Source organism: Myxocyprinus asiaticus, chromosome 8 (assembly GCF_019703515.2).
Source record: "Myxocyprinus asiaticus isolate MX2 ecotype Aquarium Trade chromosome 8, UBuf_Myxa_2, whole genome shotgun sequence".
NCBI lineage: Eukaryota > Metazoa > Chordata > Actinopteri > Cypriniformes > Catostomidae > Myxocyprinus > Myxocyprinus asiaticus.
In genome coordinates, this window is record NC_059351.1 from 44,279,111 (window position 1) to 44,297,251 (window position 18,141).

General features: G+C 38.6%; 2 protein-coding genes across 3 annotated transcripts in view; one reads left to right on the plus strand and one right to left on the minus strand.

Moving 5' to 3' along the window:
• Window positions 1-10,326, plus strand: part of LOC127444870 (uncharacterized) — a 33,685-nt gene extending 23,359 nt beyond the window's left edge. Inside the window, exons 5-6 of one of the 2 annotated variants that reach the window (XR_007897887.1) lie at window positions 1,603-5,442; window positions 6,501-6,635. Coding sequence is in view for 1 of the 2 variants with exons in the window: in XM_051704462.1 (XP_051560422.1) it covers window positions 1,603-4,233; window positions 6,501-7,528 (3,659 nt within the window). In the remaining variant the exon portion in view is untranslated. Of the gene's footprint in view, window positions 1-1,602; window positions 5,443-6,500 lie in introns of both variants that reach the window. The other variant, XM_051704462.1, reaches the window with a different exon arrangement.
• A 270-nt stretch (window positions 10,327-10,596) lies between these two features.
• Window positions 10,597-17,350, minus strand: LOC127444783 (UPF0575 protein C19orf67 homolog). The gene is made up of 8 exons (XM_051704332.1): window positions 17,281-17,350; window positions 16,865-17,008; window positions 16,603-16,783; window positions 14,681-14,825; window positions 14,397-14,497; window positions 13,963-14,130; window positions 11,038-11,211; window positions 10,597-10,741 (listed from the first exon to the last, which is right to left on the minus strand). Exons 2-8 carry the CDS (start codon window positions 16,965-16,967, stop codon window positions 10,597-10,599), a joined length of 1,017 nt encoding a protein of 338 aa, XP_051560292.1. The 5' UTR covers window positions 16,968-17,008; window positions 17,281-17,350.
• Between the last annotated feature and the right edge of the window lie 791 nt (window positions 17,351-18,141).

The following is an 18,141-nucleotide window of genomic DNA, read 5'->3' on the forward strand; positions in this document are numbered from 1 at the left end:
AATTATGTGACTTAATCATGTCATGACAAAAATAACCAGAAGATGGCTGCAGAGTTCCACTAATTCACTCCTGGTTGTTAATGAATGTTAAACAGGGTTCCCACGGAAAACCTGGAATTTTATAATGCAGTTTTCCAGTCATGGAATATTAGAAAAATACCTAAATGTCCCGGAAAATAATTATTTGTCCTGGAAAATATTTTAATATAATAGAACTGTTTGACTGTGTTTCTAACAAGGTTTTTGTTACATGTACAAAACATGTTAATGATCGGGACTTGGAATAGGAATCAAGTACACAAATTTGTATTTATTTTTTTTTATTTTTTTTTCACTGCCGGTGGCTATGCATTGTGAAACGACATCAATGGTTAACTGTCATTAATAAATCCCTGTCACTTACTTTCTCATCTGCTGTAAACTCTGCTTTGCTCTGACAAAATTGGTTAAGTATTGATATAGTACAAAATATATTTTCGTTCCAACATTGTTGTTGTGTTAACTACAAAGACATTTGAGTTATATTCTTTAAACCACAATGACGGTCGTACCTGAAAACGAATTCATGCCCCGAGTTGGTATCGTGGTGATTTAGCCTTCACACCGTGGGATGAGAATTAATTTTCATTAATTTAATTAACGGAGTCTGCTTATACTGCGGTTATCACACGTAGTACGCAGAAAACACGTACGTAATTATGGAATCCTAAAAATGCCATTAGCTATAAAATGCAGAATGTCATTTGAATATGACGTATTTGGGCAAAACTTTCTTGAATGCACAATCAAATTAAAATTGTGATATTGCCTAGAGTCATAAGTAAAATGCAAAAGTCTGATTTAAGTGAATAAATGTACAATCTGCAAGTGATGCACGCTTCAAAATGAATGTGTGAAGTCGGGCGCTCATACACTGAAAACACCTCATCATGGTAATCGTGTGTGTGTGTGTGTGTGTGAGAGATGAGAGAGAGCAGAGCACTCTGAAAAGCACAGTACATACAGACTATGCATTTAATTAAATCAAAGCTTTACTGGGATTAATAATCACACTTGGCCATATAGCAAACTGCTTATCTGGAAGAAAACACTTAAATGTTAAAATAAAAGCTTGATTTAAATAGAAGCATGTGTTTTTGCTTAAATTACACTTGTTGGGCACATGAAATGTCCTGGAAAAATGTGCCTTGAAAAGAGTAGGGAAAAACTGGTTATAGTCTCACCCATTCATTCCTGTGTATGTGTGTGTTTGTCTGAGCGCGTGTCTGCGCAGGCACATGTGTTCTACACTGTGGATGTGTTATAGTCTTATCCCTTCATTTCTGTGTGTGTGTGTGTGTGTGTGTGTGTGTGTTTTGCATTGTGGCTGAATTGATTTTATTTGATAAATTCCAAAAATAAATTGCTCTGTATTATAGTCTTGCCCATTAATTTCCTGCAAATGCTTTTTTTATTTTTGTTTTTGTCACACGACCTAAACTCATCCAGTCCACTTTTTTTTATTTTTAACAGTGCACAAAGGTTAATGTCATTCATGAAGAAGTATTGATAATGTTTGTTCATTCCCCAATGCCATCTAAATATGTTGTTTCTCATTTATAGATGTTAGCAAAACAGGAACTACAGCACCGGCAAAGAAACCAGCTGGCTCAACAATGTCCCGTCTGGCAGCCAGCAAGCCCTCAAATTCAGAGGCTTCAAAACCAGCTGCAGCTACAAAACGACCCCCACCTAGCATCAAAGCACCCCAACCCAAACCAGATTACAAGAAAATTGTTCCAACACGTAAGGTGCCACCTAGTCCACGAAACACTTCCTCACGGCCAACATCAGGCAAGACCATTGCAGCTTCTCCTAGTCACAGACAGGCAGATAGTAGTGCCACAACCAAACCGACACAGTCTGTTTTACCCCTGGTCAAAGGAAAGTCTGATGATAAAGAACCTGTAGCAGAATCTGTACAACTTTCTGCAGCTGTAGTAGCTACTGTTGCTGTAGCAACAGCTGCAGCCATAGTCACAGAAGAATCTGTTTCAGTGAACGAAGCTACTCCAGCTGTAGAGGGCTCTTTGGATGCACCAGCCTCTGATTCTTTGGATGTTCAGGAAAATGTAGATGTGCAGGTCCTAAATGCCAACTCCCAAAGTGTGCTGGATATTCCTAACACAGAGCCAATGGCTCAAGAGGCCTTAATAGAAGCTGGACCTTTTGAAAAATCTGGTCATATATCTTCTGCAGTCAATCTGGTATCTGAAGAACAGTGTTCAAGGAAAGTTGATGAAATGCTTATTGCTGCTGTGGAACCAGTTGCACAGGAAGCAGTTCAGCAAGAAACCATAACTGCTTCACCAACTGATAACCCTGCTGCTGCCATAGTGCCCTGTGGTGGCATAGAGGTGGCTGAAAAAGCTGAACTGATAAACAATGGCTGTTATGAAGATGTGGAAGAAGAGGAGAGGGAGGGCAGTCAACAGGTGTCCCTGTCAGAAATGAGTGGCACCCAACCTACTGAAGAGTCTCGACCCGGGTCAGCTGGGCTTGCTGGGTCTGTTTGGCGGGCAGGGGCCCTGCTTTCAGAGCTTGACTCTGAGGACGTGAGCTGCAGCCAGCAGGGGGCATCGGAGCTCAGTGCCCCAGGTGTCCTGGAGGGCACAGAAAGCATGGATGATCTTGGTGATGCTAGCCTAAAAGGAGCTGATGGTGAAGGTGCATCTGTTGGGTCTCCTGACTTTGAGAAGCTTCCTGACATTCCTCCTAATGAAGATGATGAGGATGATGACGACGACGACGATGATCGAGTTTGTGACATGGAGGTAGGGTCGGAAAGAGCAGAGGACTCGAACAGGCAGCATCATGACAACGAGGATGATGAAGAGGATGAAGATGTAGAAATGGCAAGTGAAGGCATTACTGAGAGTGGGCTTGAAAGTTACGGGAATGCCGATGAGGATGATTTAACAGAAGACTACAGGTTAGACAACCTGAACCGTATCCAGCCTTCTCCCACGGTTGTCTCTGCACCTCTGGCTGCCCAGTGGAACCAGTCCAAATGTTTTGCTGATCCTTGGGCCCAACCACCACAACCAGCCTCTACTCTTCTCTCTAGTCCTTCCTTTGAACCCTTGCAAGCAGATCCAGAAACCCCAATCCAGGCACCTGCTCAGGCAAAACTGGATGTTAGCAACTCTGAAAAGAGCCCTTCATCCTCTAACCCCCCAAACCTTTTTGAGCTTCCACCTTGTTCACCTCATCGAACCCTGGTGACTGCTGCAGAGGGTGATGTCAGCCCCAAACCAGGCACGTCACCTCAAGCCGGCAACTCCCAGTATGGCACCCTTAGTGGCCCTGATCTTCCATCTGACAGTAGCAGAGACACAATTATACCAGAGATAGTGAAAGAATGTAACAACTGCTCAGGTATTGAGATTCAATCTAAAGAGGAGTTCCTGCCAGAACCACTAAACCCTGCACCCACTGTCCTGCCTGACATCATGCAAGATCTAGGCATCCACCTTGAATGTGCCGATGAGGAGGAAGAACCAGAGACACTGCCTGCTGATGATGTGCTGGGTGATCCAGCAACTGCTCCAGAATCAGCACCATCATCTCCTTCATCAGCCACTGAGGATGAGGCAAGTGACACAGAAGGTGAAATGCAGATCAGTGACCCTCAAGCTGAGCTACTTGCCACCGGAAGTACCAACGGAACAAAAACCGTTGCCCATAGTTTGTCCACTCTAGAGGAGCGTGAGGAAATAGGAGGAGAGACAGAGGGTGGTGGTGGAAGTGATACCCCTCAGTCTGCCACTTCTGCTGCATCCTATGGCTTTGATTACATGACTTCTAACTCAAATGCCCTGTCATCTGCTGAGAGTTGCAGCAAGAGCCCTGGCATCTTTTCCCTCGAAAATGAAGAGCAGCTCCCAGACGAGGCCAAGGATCCTTCTCTTCTTAAAGAGCTTACCCTGATACCTACTACCGTTACATCTGGGGAAAAGAATGAGCCTCTCAGAAGCCAGCATGTGGGGTTCCAGTCCCACTCAGAACAGCAGTACATGCTGTGTGGAGAGTCCAGTGAGCTTCCTGAGTCTGATTCACTACCAGGGGCTGTACCCTTAGAGTCAGGCTCGATTGATCATTTACCCCCACAGCACTTGGAAGAAGAACAAGATGTTGACTCTCAGCATCCCTACTACTCCACTGTAAGCGAAAATACTGATAGTCCTTTGGCAGGTAATGTATAGAGTGCACTTTAACAATCTACCTTCCAAAATCCTTTGTCATCTCTATTTAGGCGTCTATTTTACCTCTATTTGTCTAGCTTGGGGTTCCCCTGTTGAGGATGTCTTTTATTAAATTAAGTGAATGAAAAAGAAGAAATGGAGGAAAACTTTTCTTATTCAGAACAGTTGTGCCACTTCACAATATAACAATTACATTTATAAGTATATGGCTTAGAACTCCTGTATGTGCAATAGCTACTACCATTTACACTTAAGGGACCATATTTCCCAATTGTTCTTTTTAAAACTATCAATGGGTGTTGGTATGAACTGGCATGAATTGATTTGTGGAGTCCTCAAAACAAAAAAGAAGCCTTGATGAATTTTTTTTGTATTTATCTTTGTTCTTTTTTTACTGATCAAATGCATATTCATTGCTTTTTGTATTGTTTTTCTATTAACTCGAAGTACCAATCTTTCATTCCCTTCTGTCATCTTCTGTCCTCACATTTTTCTGTCTTCTGCACTTTAGGGTTTTCAAACCCCATACTTTTTATGTCTTGTTTGGAGTACTTAATATCTTTGCATTAAATAAAGATTAGATATTTAACATGATTCCTTTTTTTCTCTGGGTGTTTTTTTAATTTATATATTTTATGTTTGAGTTTCAAGGTAACTTGCACCTGTTCATTTTAATGGCCACTTATCAAAATCACTATGTTCCCTATACAAATGTGACCACTATGGATCACTATATAAGTAGCCTGGCAGTATTGTTAATTCATTGTAAATATTATATTATTAAATAACAAAAAAAATTCCAATGGTACATTAATTTTTATTTAATATTAAGTAATGTTGAAAGAGACCATCAAATTCTCAATGCTGATAATTGTTGTACGCACCACATCTCTGGAACCAGTTGGTACCATGTTTTTCAATTTAGCATTGGCATTATAGTTCAGTTACTAATACTAATTAACCATTTTTAAACTTGCTCATTTACACACTCTCTGTAAGTGAATTATGTAGAGAAAACAGAATGTTTCCATCAGAAGGAAGTGTTTCTTCTATGCCAGAATGTTCCTTCTGCTTGTATTATACCCCCCAACCCCCCCACCCCCCATTTGACCCCGCCTTCCTCTCAACATCCCACCATCCAGAAGAGGAAAAACAAGATCTGAACCTATCAACCTTCTGTATCTTCGCTTCTATCAAGGTGCTTTAAGTCCTCCACATTATTTGTTATTCTCCATCTTTGTATCATGATCCCACTGCTTCTGGAGTAGACTTTTGTACACCTTCCGCTTGGGGACTAAATGGGTGCACCAGCTATAATCACCTTTTGACCATTTACAAAGTTTGAGCTGCCGCTATTTGAAAGGACCTGGCTTGACACTGACCTGGACTAATTGGACTTCATTAAATCCCCATGCTGGGTTGTCCTGCATCCTCAAAACTGGACTAGCCTTGCACAGTGCACTTCTCTGCAACACCAGTGTTTAAGTTGCATGCTCAACTCACCAAATAATTGTGCTGTACACTGGGTTGGCTTACTGTGTAAAGCATGATTTGCTTTATATGCATGGGTCTGTTGGTGGGTCATGTTTTGTCAGTGTGGTTTTTTTTTTTTTTTTAAGTCACTGTTTGCTTCTGTATTATAATATGCATGGTGAACGCTCACTTATGCATGAGTTCAGCTAACTGTCACATTGAGGGGGATTGTCTACCTCATCAGCTTTTTGATTCCTTCACTATAGTTAGTAGTTACTGCATATACAGGGTGTGGCTGCTTTTTTTTTTTTTTTTTTTTTTTTTTGTGCACATCTGCTTACTAAATGTATTTTAAGAAAATGTCACCCAGGTGTGAAATTAGTCTTATCCCTGATTAGGTTTTCCATTCCTTGTCCACTGTAATTGTTTCAGCTTACAGTGAAATCTTACAATTTTGCTTTGTTTCCCACAATGCTTTTCTATCCCACCACAAAGGTCGTGTTTAGAAGAGAACCCTTGGGCTGGGAAAAGTCTCACAAGAGCTGCATGCAACATTCGTTCACCATGTTTATTGTGTTTATTTGGAGTCCCACAGAAATCCTACCCCTAAACCTAGCCTTAACCTTTGTAACAGCAAATGCAACTCTTGCAAGACTTTCCCATCCCAAGGGTTCTCTTCTAGATACAACCCACCACAGACTGCAGATTTTAACATATTACTTTATCCCCTTTTACCTATCTTCCTTTTTAACACATACTATGGATCTTTTGCCTCATTCACAGGAAGAAACTCCCAATTTTCTCAACACCCCCAGGATTTGCTCTCCGTCCAAATGACAATGTCCTCCAAAATTCGCCTCCGACCACGTGCTGCCCATGTAAGCCAACCACCACGGCTTCCAACTGACCTTCCTCCCAGAATACCAAGTACAGGGTCAAACATGCAGCTTCGATGTCTAGAGCAACACCAAAAACAGCTTCATGAGATCCAGCAACGGCATGAAAAACAGAATCGAGAACAAGAGTGTCAGGAAGCAGTAAGGGAGGAGAAAGAAGTGAGGAATGAAAAGGAGGATGAGAAGTTGGAGACACAGACGAGGACTTTATTTGAGTTGCAACTTAAGCAGCAAGAGCAAGAACTGAAGCAGCAACAGCAAATCATGCAGTGGCAACAAGAACTTGAACAGCAGCAGCAAAAACAAAAGATTCCTCCAGTCCTCCTCTCTCCTTCATCAGGCCTCTGTACAATTTATGAATCTGTGGAAATAAGTGACACTGAAGATGAAGAGGAGAATGAACAAGTGCTTGAGGAAACAAAAAAGGCAGAGGACAAAAATACCTTTGAGGTGTTCCCTAATGAAGACGAACCAAGATGTACTAAAGAAAATAATGAAGATTATCTTTATTCACAATTCACAACCCCTTCCCTAGAACCTACTCAGGACCTACAGCGAGAATATGGGGAGAAGGACACTGCAGCAGACCAAACCAGTCCTCCACAATCTCCCCCTCGATCTTCTGAGATACCCCCACCTCTAGAGTTTGATTGGGGCAAGAAGGTGGATATTGTCCAGCAGCTGATCAATCAGACATTACTGCTTACAGGTGATGGTTGCTCGCCTCTTCTTCTCCTACCTGGAGGGGCAGGTGGGACGCTTAGCCCCCTGGAATGCAGCTTGTGGCCCAACCTGTTACCTCCACTTACACCCCCTTCAGCGACCGTGACTTCTGTAAGCAGCTTCTCGTCTGAGGCTCCAGGCAGCTCTGCTCAGGGTGAGTGGACAGTTGTAGAGCTGGAGACACATCATTAAGGATGGTATGATTGTTGGACCAATGTTGAACGAATGAAACAACATGCCAAATATGAACTTCTGGACTTGGAAGACTTGAAGATCCATCAGTAAGGAAGCACGTTTTGTTAAAAGAGAATGGAGCCTTCCCAAGGTAAAAGCTTTATGGAGGATGTGGTCATGGTATTGATTAGTTCTTCCATTTCAGGTCTGTGGTATTTGAGCAAGAATTGGAAGTAGAAAATCACTTTAACATGAAATTGACACAGCAGAATAGAGTACTTGACTTACACCATCTTGCTCTTTCTTTGGTTGTCTTCATCCTGGCAGTTATTCTAAAGCAGTGAGTTTTCATTTCCACAACCCCACCCATCTGAAAGTAACAGAACACTATATTATGTACTTTAAGCCACACTTACACCGCTCCCTTGCTCAATTGATCAACAATATCTGACCTGCCCCTGTGCCAAAAAGCAATTTCCTGGTGGTTTAATGGTGGTTCTCGCAAGCTTGGACTGAATACATGTATTGCTTAGTCATTGTGTTGGTCTCTTGCCTTCATTTTGGGTAGAGGGCTCAATAATGAATGTGCTTGTTAAAATGTATGCTCTTTCTAAAAGATTGTTCTCAAACTTTTCTAAGCAACAAAATCTGTTAAAATTTTTTTTTTTTAAAATAAGGTCTGAGGTAAATTGATGAATGCAGGTTTTTAATTCAAATCAAACTGGTAGTGTTTTCTGCACTGTTCAATATCAAGAGATTACAAAGATGTGTTGTAATTCAATACTTGTGAAGTTGAATAGGCCAACTTAGAATTTCATGGACATGATTTTAAGCTAGTTACTGTTTAAGACTTCTGAATGTAGGAAGGTTTGTTGAATTTAACTTGCAGTGATCTGACAAGTGTAGGTTTTCTGATTTAAAATGTTACATTGAGCATCACAAAATTGTTCAAGACCTTATTGGCAATTTTCCAAAACATGCACAGTTATCTTCAATTTACAAAATTATATGGGGTAAAAGACCAATCTGGTCTAGTGTTAATCTTAAAGAAACAGGATGATTGGGAAAAATGGATGAACATGCCTAATAAAGCTCTGGACTGTAATGATTTTATGCTATTTAATTCAGTTCTGAACTGCTGCAATATTCCAGAAATAGCTGTGAACTGACATCATAGGAAAGCTCTGCATTTCTATATTAATGTGTTATATGAAATTTTAACTATATTATTGGATGATGCAAGACAAAGGTGTGTAGATCATCTTTACTGTGAACCTTCTGAACACTGTGCCTCATATCTGTCTGAACTATGAATTGAGTGGGACTATTTTTAAATTGCTCCTAATTTTACTGGAACGGAGACTCTGTAGTAAACTCAAACAATGTAATAAATGTGATGACTGTTTGAAGACAACAGACTTTTAGGGTATAAGTTTCACATACTATCTTCAATGTGAAGTGCACATGCACATATGTAACTCTAGATTGCTGCAGGCTGGACATCACAGAATTTCTGACAGAGAACTGATCTGGCATCCTTGTTTGCCTTTTATTGCTTTAAAATATATTTGACAGAAAGGAGCACTCATGCAATTTAAATGATATCTCCTGGTTTGCTGTGCCTGAAGTTATGAGTGCTGGAAGGACTTTTTGCTGAAAGTGCAAAGTACTCTAATACACTGTGATTTGTCTGAAGTCTTTACTTAGCCTGTTTGGTGGGGTGGGGTGGGTTGTTTAGTCTCATGTAGGATTGTACATTTTGTTCTCTTTCTGTGCTACTGATCTGTGTGCTGAAGTCTTTTTGTGGTCAAATTAATCTGAAATTATAGAACAAACTGCTCCACAGAAATTTGAACACACAGGGCTGAAGAGTGTGATATTTTCTCCCAGACATAGTGATTATAATTGGGTGAGTTTGATATTATGCAGAAATTGAGGTTTTGATGTCAGGTGGTGAGCACATATCTGATTGAATGGATTTTTATTTTTTGTGACTCTCCGGTTGAGCACTAAAGTATAATTCATTTATCTGAGCTTGACGTAGCTTCATTATGTTCAATGATGTTCTGTTTTGTCATACGCCATGGTACAATATGTACTTTAAAGGGAAGATGTTTGATCTAGAAACCTGTTTACTGTATTATGAAGAGATTAGTTAATTTTATTTGTACTGTGTTTATGTACTGCCTGTTTGTCTAGTGCTGTGATGTAGTTGATTAGAGAATACATAAAGTACTTCTAAGAGAACAGTAATTAGAAACTGTAAAGGTAGAAATATTTAAGTAAATATATCAGAGGAACCACTCTACATTTCAATCAGGGAACGCAGGGATTCCAGGTAGATTTGGACTATTTCACTGTATTTTGGCTGAACTACTGTTAAATAACTTGACATATCACTTTTACAAGTATAACAATGTACAGAGCTACTGTATCTACAAAAACCAGCAGTAAAATGAATGCACTGTAACTCCGCCTTTACATGGCCAACTTATATCAAGACTCAAAAAAACGAACATCTGAAGAAAGACTTTGAATAGCAATGTTATTCACAGTACTCCTGTCCGTTTTTGCAACAAATATGCAGAGACTACTGCTTTGGTGTGGTACATTTCCAGCTTTTTGTATATTGTTTTTAATTTATTACTTTGAAATGAAGTATTGCTATTTTTCTACTGTTTTAATGAGAAAAGCAGACATTAGACCAGGACTGCTAGCAGGTTTTTCTGGACTTTGAAATGAATAACTTGTTGCCTGCACTGTATTTTAAATGTTTCCATCATGATAAAATAAAGTTGGCTGGAATTGAAATATAACCTTGAACTCTTTCATGCTATATTTAATATGCTTTCCATTAGAAGTGTGAATTTCTTACCAAGAATAAAGAACGTGCAACATAAGAATGAGCAACAAACTATAAAAACCATCATTCTGAAACACCCACATGGTAAAAAAATGTACAACCGCAATCTTTAAATTACAACTGCTAACTGTGCAGTTAAATTTTTTTATAAGAGAACAACTCTATGAATTCAACAGACCAAACAGTTGGTACTGAATGGGCGAGGCCCAGTGCCAGCACAAGCTCATGTTTCAGCAACAGAGGTGGCATCCATTTTCTCAGACAACAGCACCTCCAGCAGGCAATCTGTGGCAGCGTAGGATGAGGGCTCTTCACTTCCCAGACACAACAGCTGTTTGTACTGACCACAAGGGACTGAACACAACACCCTTCAACACATACACACAGAATGAATTTAGCAGCTAGACCGACGCCGTTTACCATAAGCTAAATGTACACACTTAAAAGTTGGGTTGGAACGAGCACTTATCTAGGATAAGTATGTCTGTTTCTGGTAGTTTGTTAAAGGCAAACACTGTTTCTACAGTTCAACCCTTAATTTGGAGTGGATGGATGGAGTATTGTCAAAGCATATCAGGTTCGGTATTAAGCGTAGTAATGGGGAGAATTTTAATGACCACTTCTTTCAAACATTAATTAGGGCCTGAGGGTAAAAGTCAATTACCAGTCGGTGATGTCCTCTGTGTCTGGGTCAGGATACATCTGGACCCACTGGCCAATAGACCAAATCCTCGCCACTCTTCTATCTCTCCCAGTTTCTGTCCTTTCTCCCTCACACTCTCTTTCTCCATCCTCATCTTCTGCTACCTCAGGGACATCCTCAAAGCACAGAAAGTAACTGTGGAGGTAACAGGGTGAATGTTGTAAAGATAGAACATAATTTCCAGCTAAAATGAAACTAAAGAGAATCTGTTTGCTTTGTTGAACAGGAAAAATATGAATTATAGTATGGCTTAATTCTCATAATCCTAAAAATCCTTAAAGGGATAGTTCGCCCAAAAATCTCAAACTTGCATGATTTTCTCTCTTCTGCATAACACAGAGAAGGATGTTTTGAAGGCTGAATGATGTGCTTTTGTCGATACAATGTAAGTCAATGTGGCCCAAAACTTCCAAGCTCCAAAAGGACATAATGGCAGCGTAAAAGTAATCTGTTGAATTTGAGTGGTTTAATCCACGTCTTCTGAAGTGACATGATTGCTTTGGGTGAGAAACAGACTACAACTTAAGTAAAAATGCATTCACTATAAATCTTGACATCCGGCCCGATTGGAACACAGTGCAGACTTGAAGAGGGAACCGCTTTGACACTGCATGCAGTTGCTAGGTACTCACAGTATCACTGAACATCAATACCCCCCCACCCCCCCGCAAAGCTATCATTTTTATCTTGCATCTTTTCAACATAGCCCAACTGTGCGTAAAAAAACGTGAACCTGGCAACACTGTCTGGTTTCTGTGCGGTGCTCAGCGCAAGCAAGCGTGGAAGTGTGTGAACGAGCTTCGCTCATGAGTCCTTATTCAAGATTTATAGTGAATAAGGACTTAACGTTTCTCACCCAAAGTAATCATATTGCTTCGTAAAACATGGATTAAACCACTCAAATCATATAGATTACTTATATGCTGCCTTAATGTCCTTTGTGGAGCTTGAAAGTTTTGGACCCCATTGACTTACAATTTATGGACAAAAACACATCATATATCCTTTACAAAAATCTTGTTTGTGTCCCACATAAGAAAGAAGGTCTTCCGAGTTTGAGGTGGCATGAGGGTGAGTAAATGATTGTTTTTTTTATATTGGACATAACTGGCATTTAAAGTGTTGTTCCAACCACCACCTAACTCTTGGTGTTAATAAACTGATAATTAAGGTGTTAGGCTGCTGACACAATGTATTTCTATCCCAGTCCAAGGCAAACAAGAAACTGGACAGTTGCTGAGATCTTATTCCTACACAGTCATCATCGTGTTCCTAACCATTTAACCTAAGTCTCCTGCAAGTGGATTATCAATATACTTAAAGGGACAGTTCATCCATAAATGAAAATTCTGTCATCATTTACTCACCCTCATGTTGTTCCAAACCTGTATGGCCTTGTTTCCTCCATGGAACACAAATAGACACAAAAAGAGGTATTAGGCAGAATGTTAGCCTCATTCACCATTTACTTTCATTGTTTGGAAAATGTCATACAGGTTTGGAATAGAGCTGGGTATTGATACAGATTTCCTGATTTGATTCCGATTCACAAGCTCCCGATTTGATTCTATTTTGATTCCTGTGAATATATTTCATTTATAATGTCCATTTTGCTTACATATGAAAGAATTTCTCTCCTAGCTAATGCTGTTAATTATACAGAGGACCTTCTAAATAGGTACATTATGTAATATTGATTTTACTAATTATATTTATTTGGTCACATTTTAGCTTTTTAAAAATGAACAAAGCTATGAATTCAATCAATAAATATTATATTATATTGCATTTATTTTATTTTTTTTAACATGTTTATTGTTTGATTGCATAATTTTTACTATTTACAGTTATTTATATTGATTTGTTGACCACATGCTAAAACTCGGTGCTTTCTCTTTAAGAAAACCAGCATTCCTGTAAATGAGCGCATGATAACAAGAGAGGACTCATATGGCTTCTTTACCTCATCCGTGCTATGCGTGATTAGAATAATTTTTTTTTTATTTTTGATCATCAGAATTGATTGTTAAGAACAGAAAGGGTATTAAAAGAGACATTATTCATTGACAAATGGATAGCGTGGATCTCGTCTTTGGACACACATTACACGGAATGAGTGAAACCAAACTCTCAACACACAGTGAAAGGATCTCTGTGCTAAACTTCTTCGCCACTACACCACTTAATCACTGGTGAGTGAAATCTGAACATTTACCAGCCAATGGCTAATCAAATTTTTAATTGTTAGTTTTTAGTCGCAGAGCACAAAATTTGGTCTCATATGCAAGTGATTTACTTGCATTGTAGAGAGTTGTGCACGGTGATTTAAGAATTGATATTGAGATTTTTTTAAATGAGGATTGCGAAGCATAGGGAAATCACTATTTTTACCCAGTCCTAGTCTGGAATGACATGAGTAAAAAATTATAAAAACACAGTTGAGGTACAGCCGTTTGAGTCTCTCTCCTTATTATGCACTCATTTACAGCCAGTCTTTACAGAACTGATGATATTCTTAGAGACAGAGCTTGTTTTTAGCACAGGTTCAACAAAAAAATAACAGATTTAATATACTGTATGCAATATAATATCATATTCAGTAAAGGAATACATGGATTTGTATATTTAAAAAATTCTAAAATGTGACCAAAATTATGAAACACAAATAAATATCCCTTAAATGTTCTATATGGTTTCTTTGATTGAAAAGTGACAATTAATTAACTCCAGTTGATCACCATGGAAGGGGTTGACTGTATTTAACTGAAATCAAGACGTACATTCCCCTTATTCCTTATATTGGCAAATAATGGATGAATTTCACCCATCCCTCTTAATGGGAGTTTTTGTGACATCACTCATCCCAGGAACTTAAACCTCACTCACAACTCTGCACTGTCATATCTGTCTCCTCCCTCTCGCTCCACATTCCAGCGCATACGCTTGTATAGCCCTGTACTGGCTGAGGCAAGAAAGGGGGTTGGGCAACAGTACCGGAAGATTGACAGCTTCATGTTGTCTATCTGACACTGGCCAATATAGAAGTGTGAGATACTGTGAAAAGAGATATAAGGCATGAAAATCTGTAGCGAAGGAAATACGAATAATAAAAACGCAAAGTGAAATCCTTGTGTATTTTATGACACACTTTAATGGATGTGTGGTTGTTTCCACAACAATAATATCGCCTATACTACGTCTAGGAAATCAGGCCATTGAGAACCTGCCTTTTGTGCTATTATAAGATCAGTATGCTCTGACAAAATCCACATCTTCATTTCTAAGTCTGCCTAAGTCTTCATCTATGGTTTAGTTTGTACCTCAGTGGATCAGATTCCTCTAGTGAGATAATATTGAAGGAGGCGTACATCAACACCAGCTGTTCCAGACGTGAGCACAGCTGCTGAGAAAACTGCAAGAACTGCGATGGGGTACAAACACAGTGAACAAGTGGGTGCCTGCGGGCTTGCTGTTCACAGCCACTCGTGTTCCCTTACTAAATCCATGTTTCTGGTCTGTGTGTGTATAGTTACATTTCTAGTCTTATTTATGTTGATTACTTGTTCACCTACATAGTAGTGTCCAGAATAAAACAGCTTCTCACCTGTGTCCGAATGTATATGGGCAGAGGTGGGCAAAAGGGCTGGGAGTTTCTGGCGGTCGACTCCAGGTAAGTGAAGTACAGGTGACAGGTTTGCAGGAATGTGGGAACAATACAGGCAAACCCATCATTCTGGAGGCAGTCTCGGCTATTACAACCATATAGACGAGCAGACACAATTATTTGTCAAAACTGTACTACATATTATGGACATTTTCAGTGAAATAAATGTATATAACAAAAATAAAACATTAAAGAAAGAACTTCCCAAATATTCAAATTCTGTAATCCTTTACTCAAACCTCATGTTGTTCTAAACCCATATGACTTCCTTTTTTTCCGTGGAACACTAAAGGAGATGTAAGGCAGAAAGACAGCCTCAGTCCTCATGCACAAAAAAAAGTAAATGGCAATTGAGGCTGACAGTCCCTAACATTCTTACGAACATATTTTTTTGTGTTTCACGTAAGGAAAGTCATACTGGACACTTTTTTTTTTCTTTTTTCTTTCTTTTTTCTTTATTTTTTTTTTTTTTTTGGGTTAGCCATTTCATTTTGATGTTTTATTTTTCATATATCAATGAGATGATGCAACAAATCTAGAACAGAATTTCATTACTTCCACGCTGAAATTTCATGAGACACAACTGGCTGTCAAACACATATTGAGCTACACATAACACATTAGATACAAATAAGCTACACATATGTATTTTCTCAGGGACTTTTAGATTCTAAATAGATGCAGATGAACTTACATAATTTCAGTAGTACACCCAAATGTCAATAGCCAAATCATACTGTTCATGTGTTACACTTGCTATAGTTTACTTCCACGTTGCTTCTTCATCAAATAGCAATGTCAAATGTAAATCAAATCAATTGATGAAACATCAAAGGCACTTTGTGTTGTAAGAAATAGCCTGTATAATATGTAAGTATACATGCATACGGAATACTGATAATTCACCACTGTCACACAGGGATATAGTAATCATTTGTATGTACATAGTACTCATCTGTCTTGTAATAAACAAAGAAATATACTGTATATCATGCGATAGTATGCTTACAGTATATACAGTTCTGAGCAAAAGTCTTAGGCACATAAGATGTTTCACAAAAACATTTGTCTTAAGATGGTTATTTATATATTCATTCTTTAGTGTGTCAATAGGAAAAATACATTTTAAACTCCCAAACATTACTTTTGCAAACAGAAAAGATTAGAATAAAAGAACAGGGAGCCCTGCAACAGATGTCATGGCCCCCACAGAGCCCCCCACCGAACATCGTGTCAGTCTGGGATTACATAAAGAGACAGAAGCAATTGAAACAGCCGAAATAGATAAAAGAACTGTGGTGAATTCTCCAAGAAGCTTGGAACATCCTATCTGCCAACAACCAAAAAAAACTGTGTCCATGTGTACCTAGGAGAATTGGTGCTGTTTTAAAGGCAAAGGTTGTCACACCGAATATTGATTTAGCTTTTTTATGTTTACTGGACTTTGTATGACATTAAGTGATAAATGAAAACTATTTATGTTATTATTTTTGAAGACATCCTCACTATGCAACATTTTTCATACGTGCCTAAACTTTTGCACAGTACTGTACATATGAAGTAATAATAAACATTTCATTTATGGAAGAGGATAAAATGTTAAAAAAAAGCGACACTATTACATATATCGAGTCTTTAATGACCCTATACACTTGGTAATTAAACTATATTTATATTGCAATCTTGTAATTTTCTTTTACACTATTCAGAAAAGAAATGTTCAGGGAATACTTAAAAGGTGTGAGCATAACTCCAAAAAACGGATGATGAAGTACAGGGAGTGGAAAGATGCCCCGGGTCACTTAAACCCGAGGTATGCGTTAGGTTTAAACGTAAATACTACTTTTTGTAGATCTGATCACCTCCACACTAGCTGTGCTTGAAACTCATCTGCCTTGTTTAGCAGGTAGTGAAGTTGCTTTTCAACGGGAGAGATTTTTTCATCCATCATTCTCTTTTCCTGACATGATGGAGAAGCGTCCGTTGCGCCTTCAACCATGAAACGCCTCTCATCGCCAAAAGAGAGCGCCATTGGATTGTCCTCTGCAAAAGAAGATTCACGTTTCTAATATGCATCATTGTGCTGGGTTTATTAAGAATTCATTTTTTTTCTTTCTCCATTACCTTCAAAAGTCAGTGTAGTCGTTCTTGCTTCTGTCAGAGGCTGATTTGTTTCGTTGTCCTTGCGTGGTGATGACAACTCAGTGTACTCTGCGTTAGCCATCATGGTTTTTACTCAGCTAGCCCAAAACCAAGAAATAATGAATTCTGTGACGAAACAAAATACACTTAAGACACGTCTACAAGTAATTAACGGCTTCCATCCTTGCCAATACAATCGATAATTAAGCCAATCTGTCTATAAACACATAGTTATCATTAATTGGCCAAGTACACTCGACAGAACAACTCAAGAGACAACAATCACGTGGCTTTTTTTGTGTGCCATTAGAGCAAAGACCTGCAATTTGAAAAACTTTAACGACTAACTGTTGACTTTATTCTGTATGTCCGTACATCATGTTGCACCCGTTACTGACCTAAAAGATACAAACAGTAAAGTGAATTGTGCCCAAGTGTCGCGGTTTAAACGTTTGCTGGTGATATTTAATTTACCATATTTGTATTTCCTCGTCCGCTGTGATTCCACTCGCCATGGCCATATTTGGGCTTCCTGTTAGTACTTAACGTATTACATTTTTAAAAAGATATATTTTCGGTGTAAGTTATTGCAAACCCAAAACTTACATCTTGCTAGGGATGGGAAAAAGTATCGATACTTCCGATACTGATGTTGTATCAAAAATATCGATCCTCACACAAAAATATCGATTCTAACATTAACATTTAAAAAAAAAAAAACTAGGGATATTATTATTTGGTTACCGTGAACATGAACAATAATAATAATCTTCAAAGTGAAATAAAAAGGATTAGGCTATATTAGCAAATACTTGTACAGAGGGTTGGGAGGGTTACTTTTGAAATGTATTCCACTACAGATTACAGAATACATGCTGTAAAATGTAATTTGTAACGTATTCCGTTAGATTACTCAAGGTCAGTAACGTATTCTAAATACTTTGGATTACTTCTTCAGCACTGGTAGATTTTTTCACTTGTTTTGACTATAAAAACTCTGCCAGTACAGTAAGACAAAATACACATGTTAAAAACACATTCTCTGAAAAACCTAAATATCTTATACAATGTTGTTTCTACAACAAGATTAATCAAACTGATCTTGTTTTAAGGATTTTTAGATATTTTTACAGGAAAACAATACAAATATTATTAGCAAGTATACGATTTTTTGCCCTAATATCAAAGGTCTTACTAGAAAAAAATAAATTATGATCCAACATGAATTTTCTTGATAAAAAAAATATGATCGTGTTTGG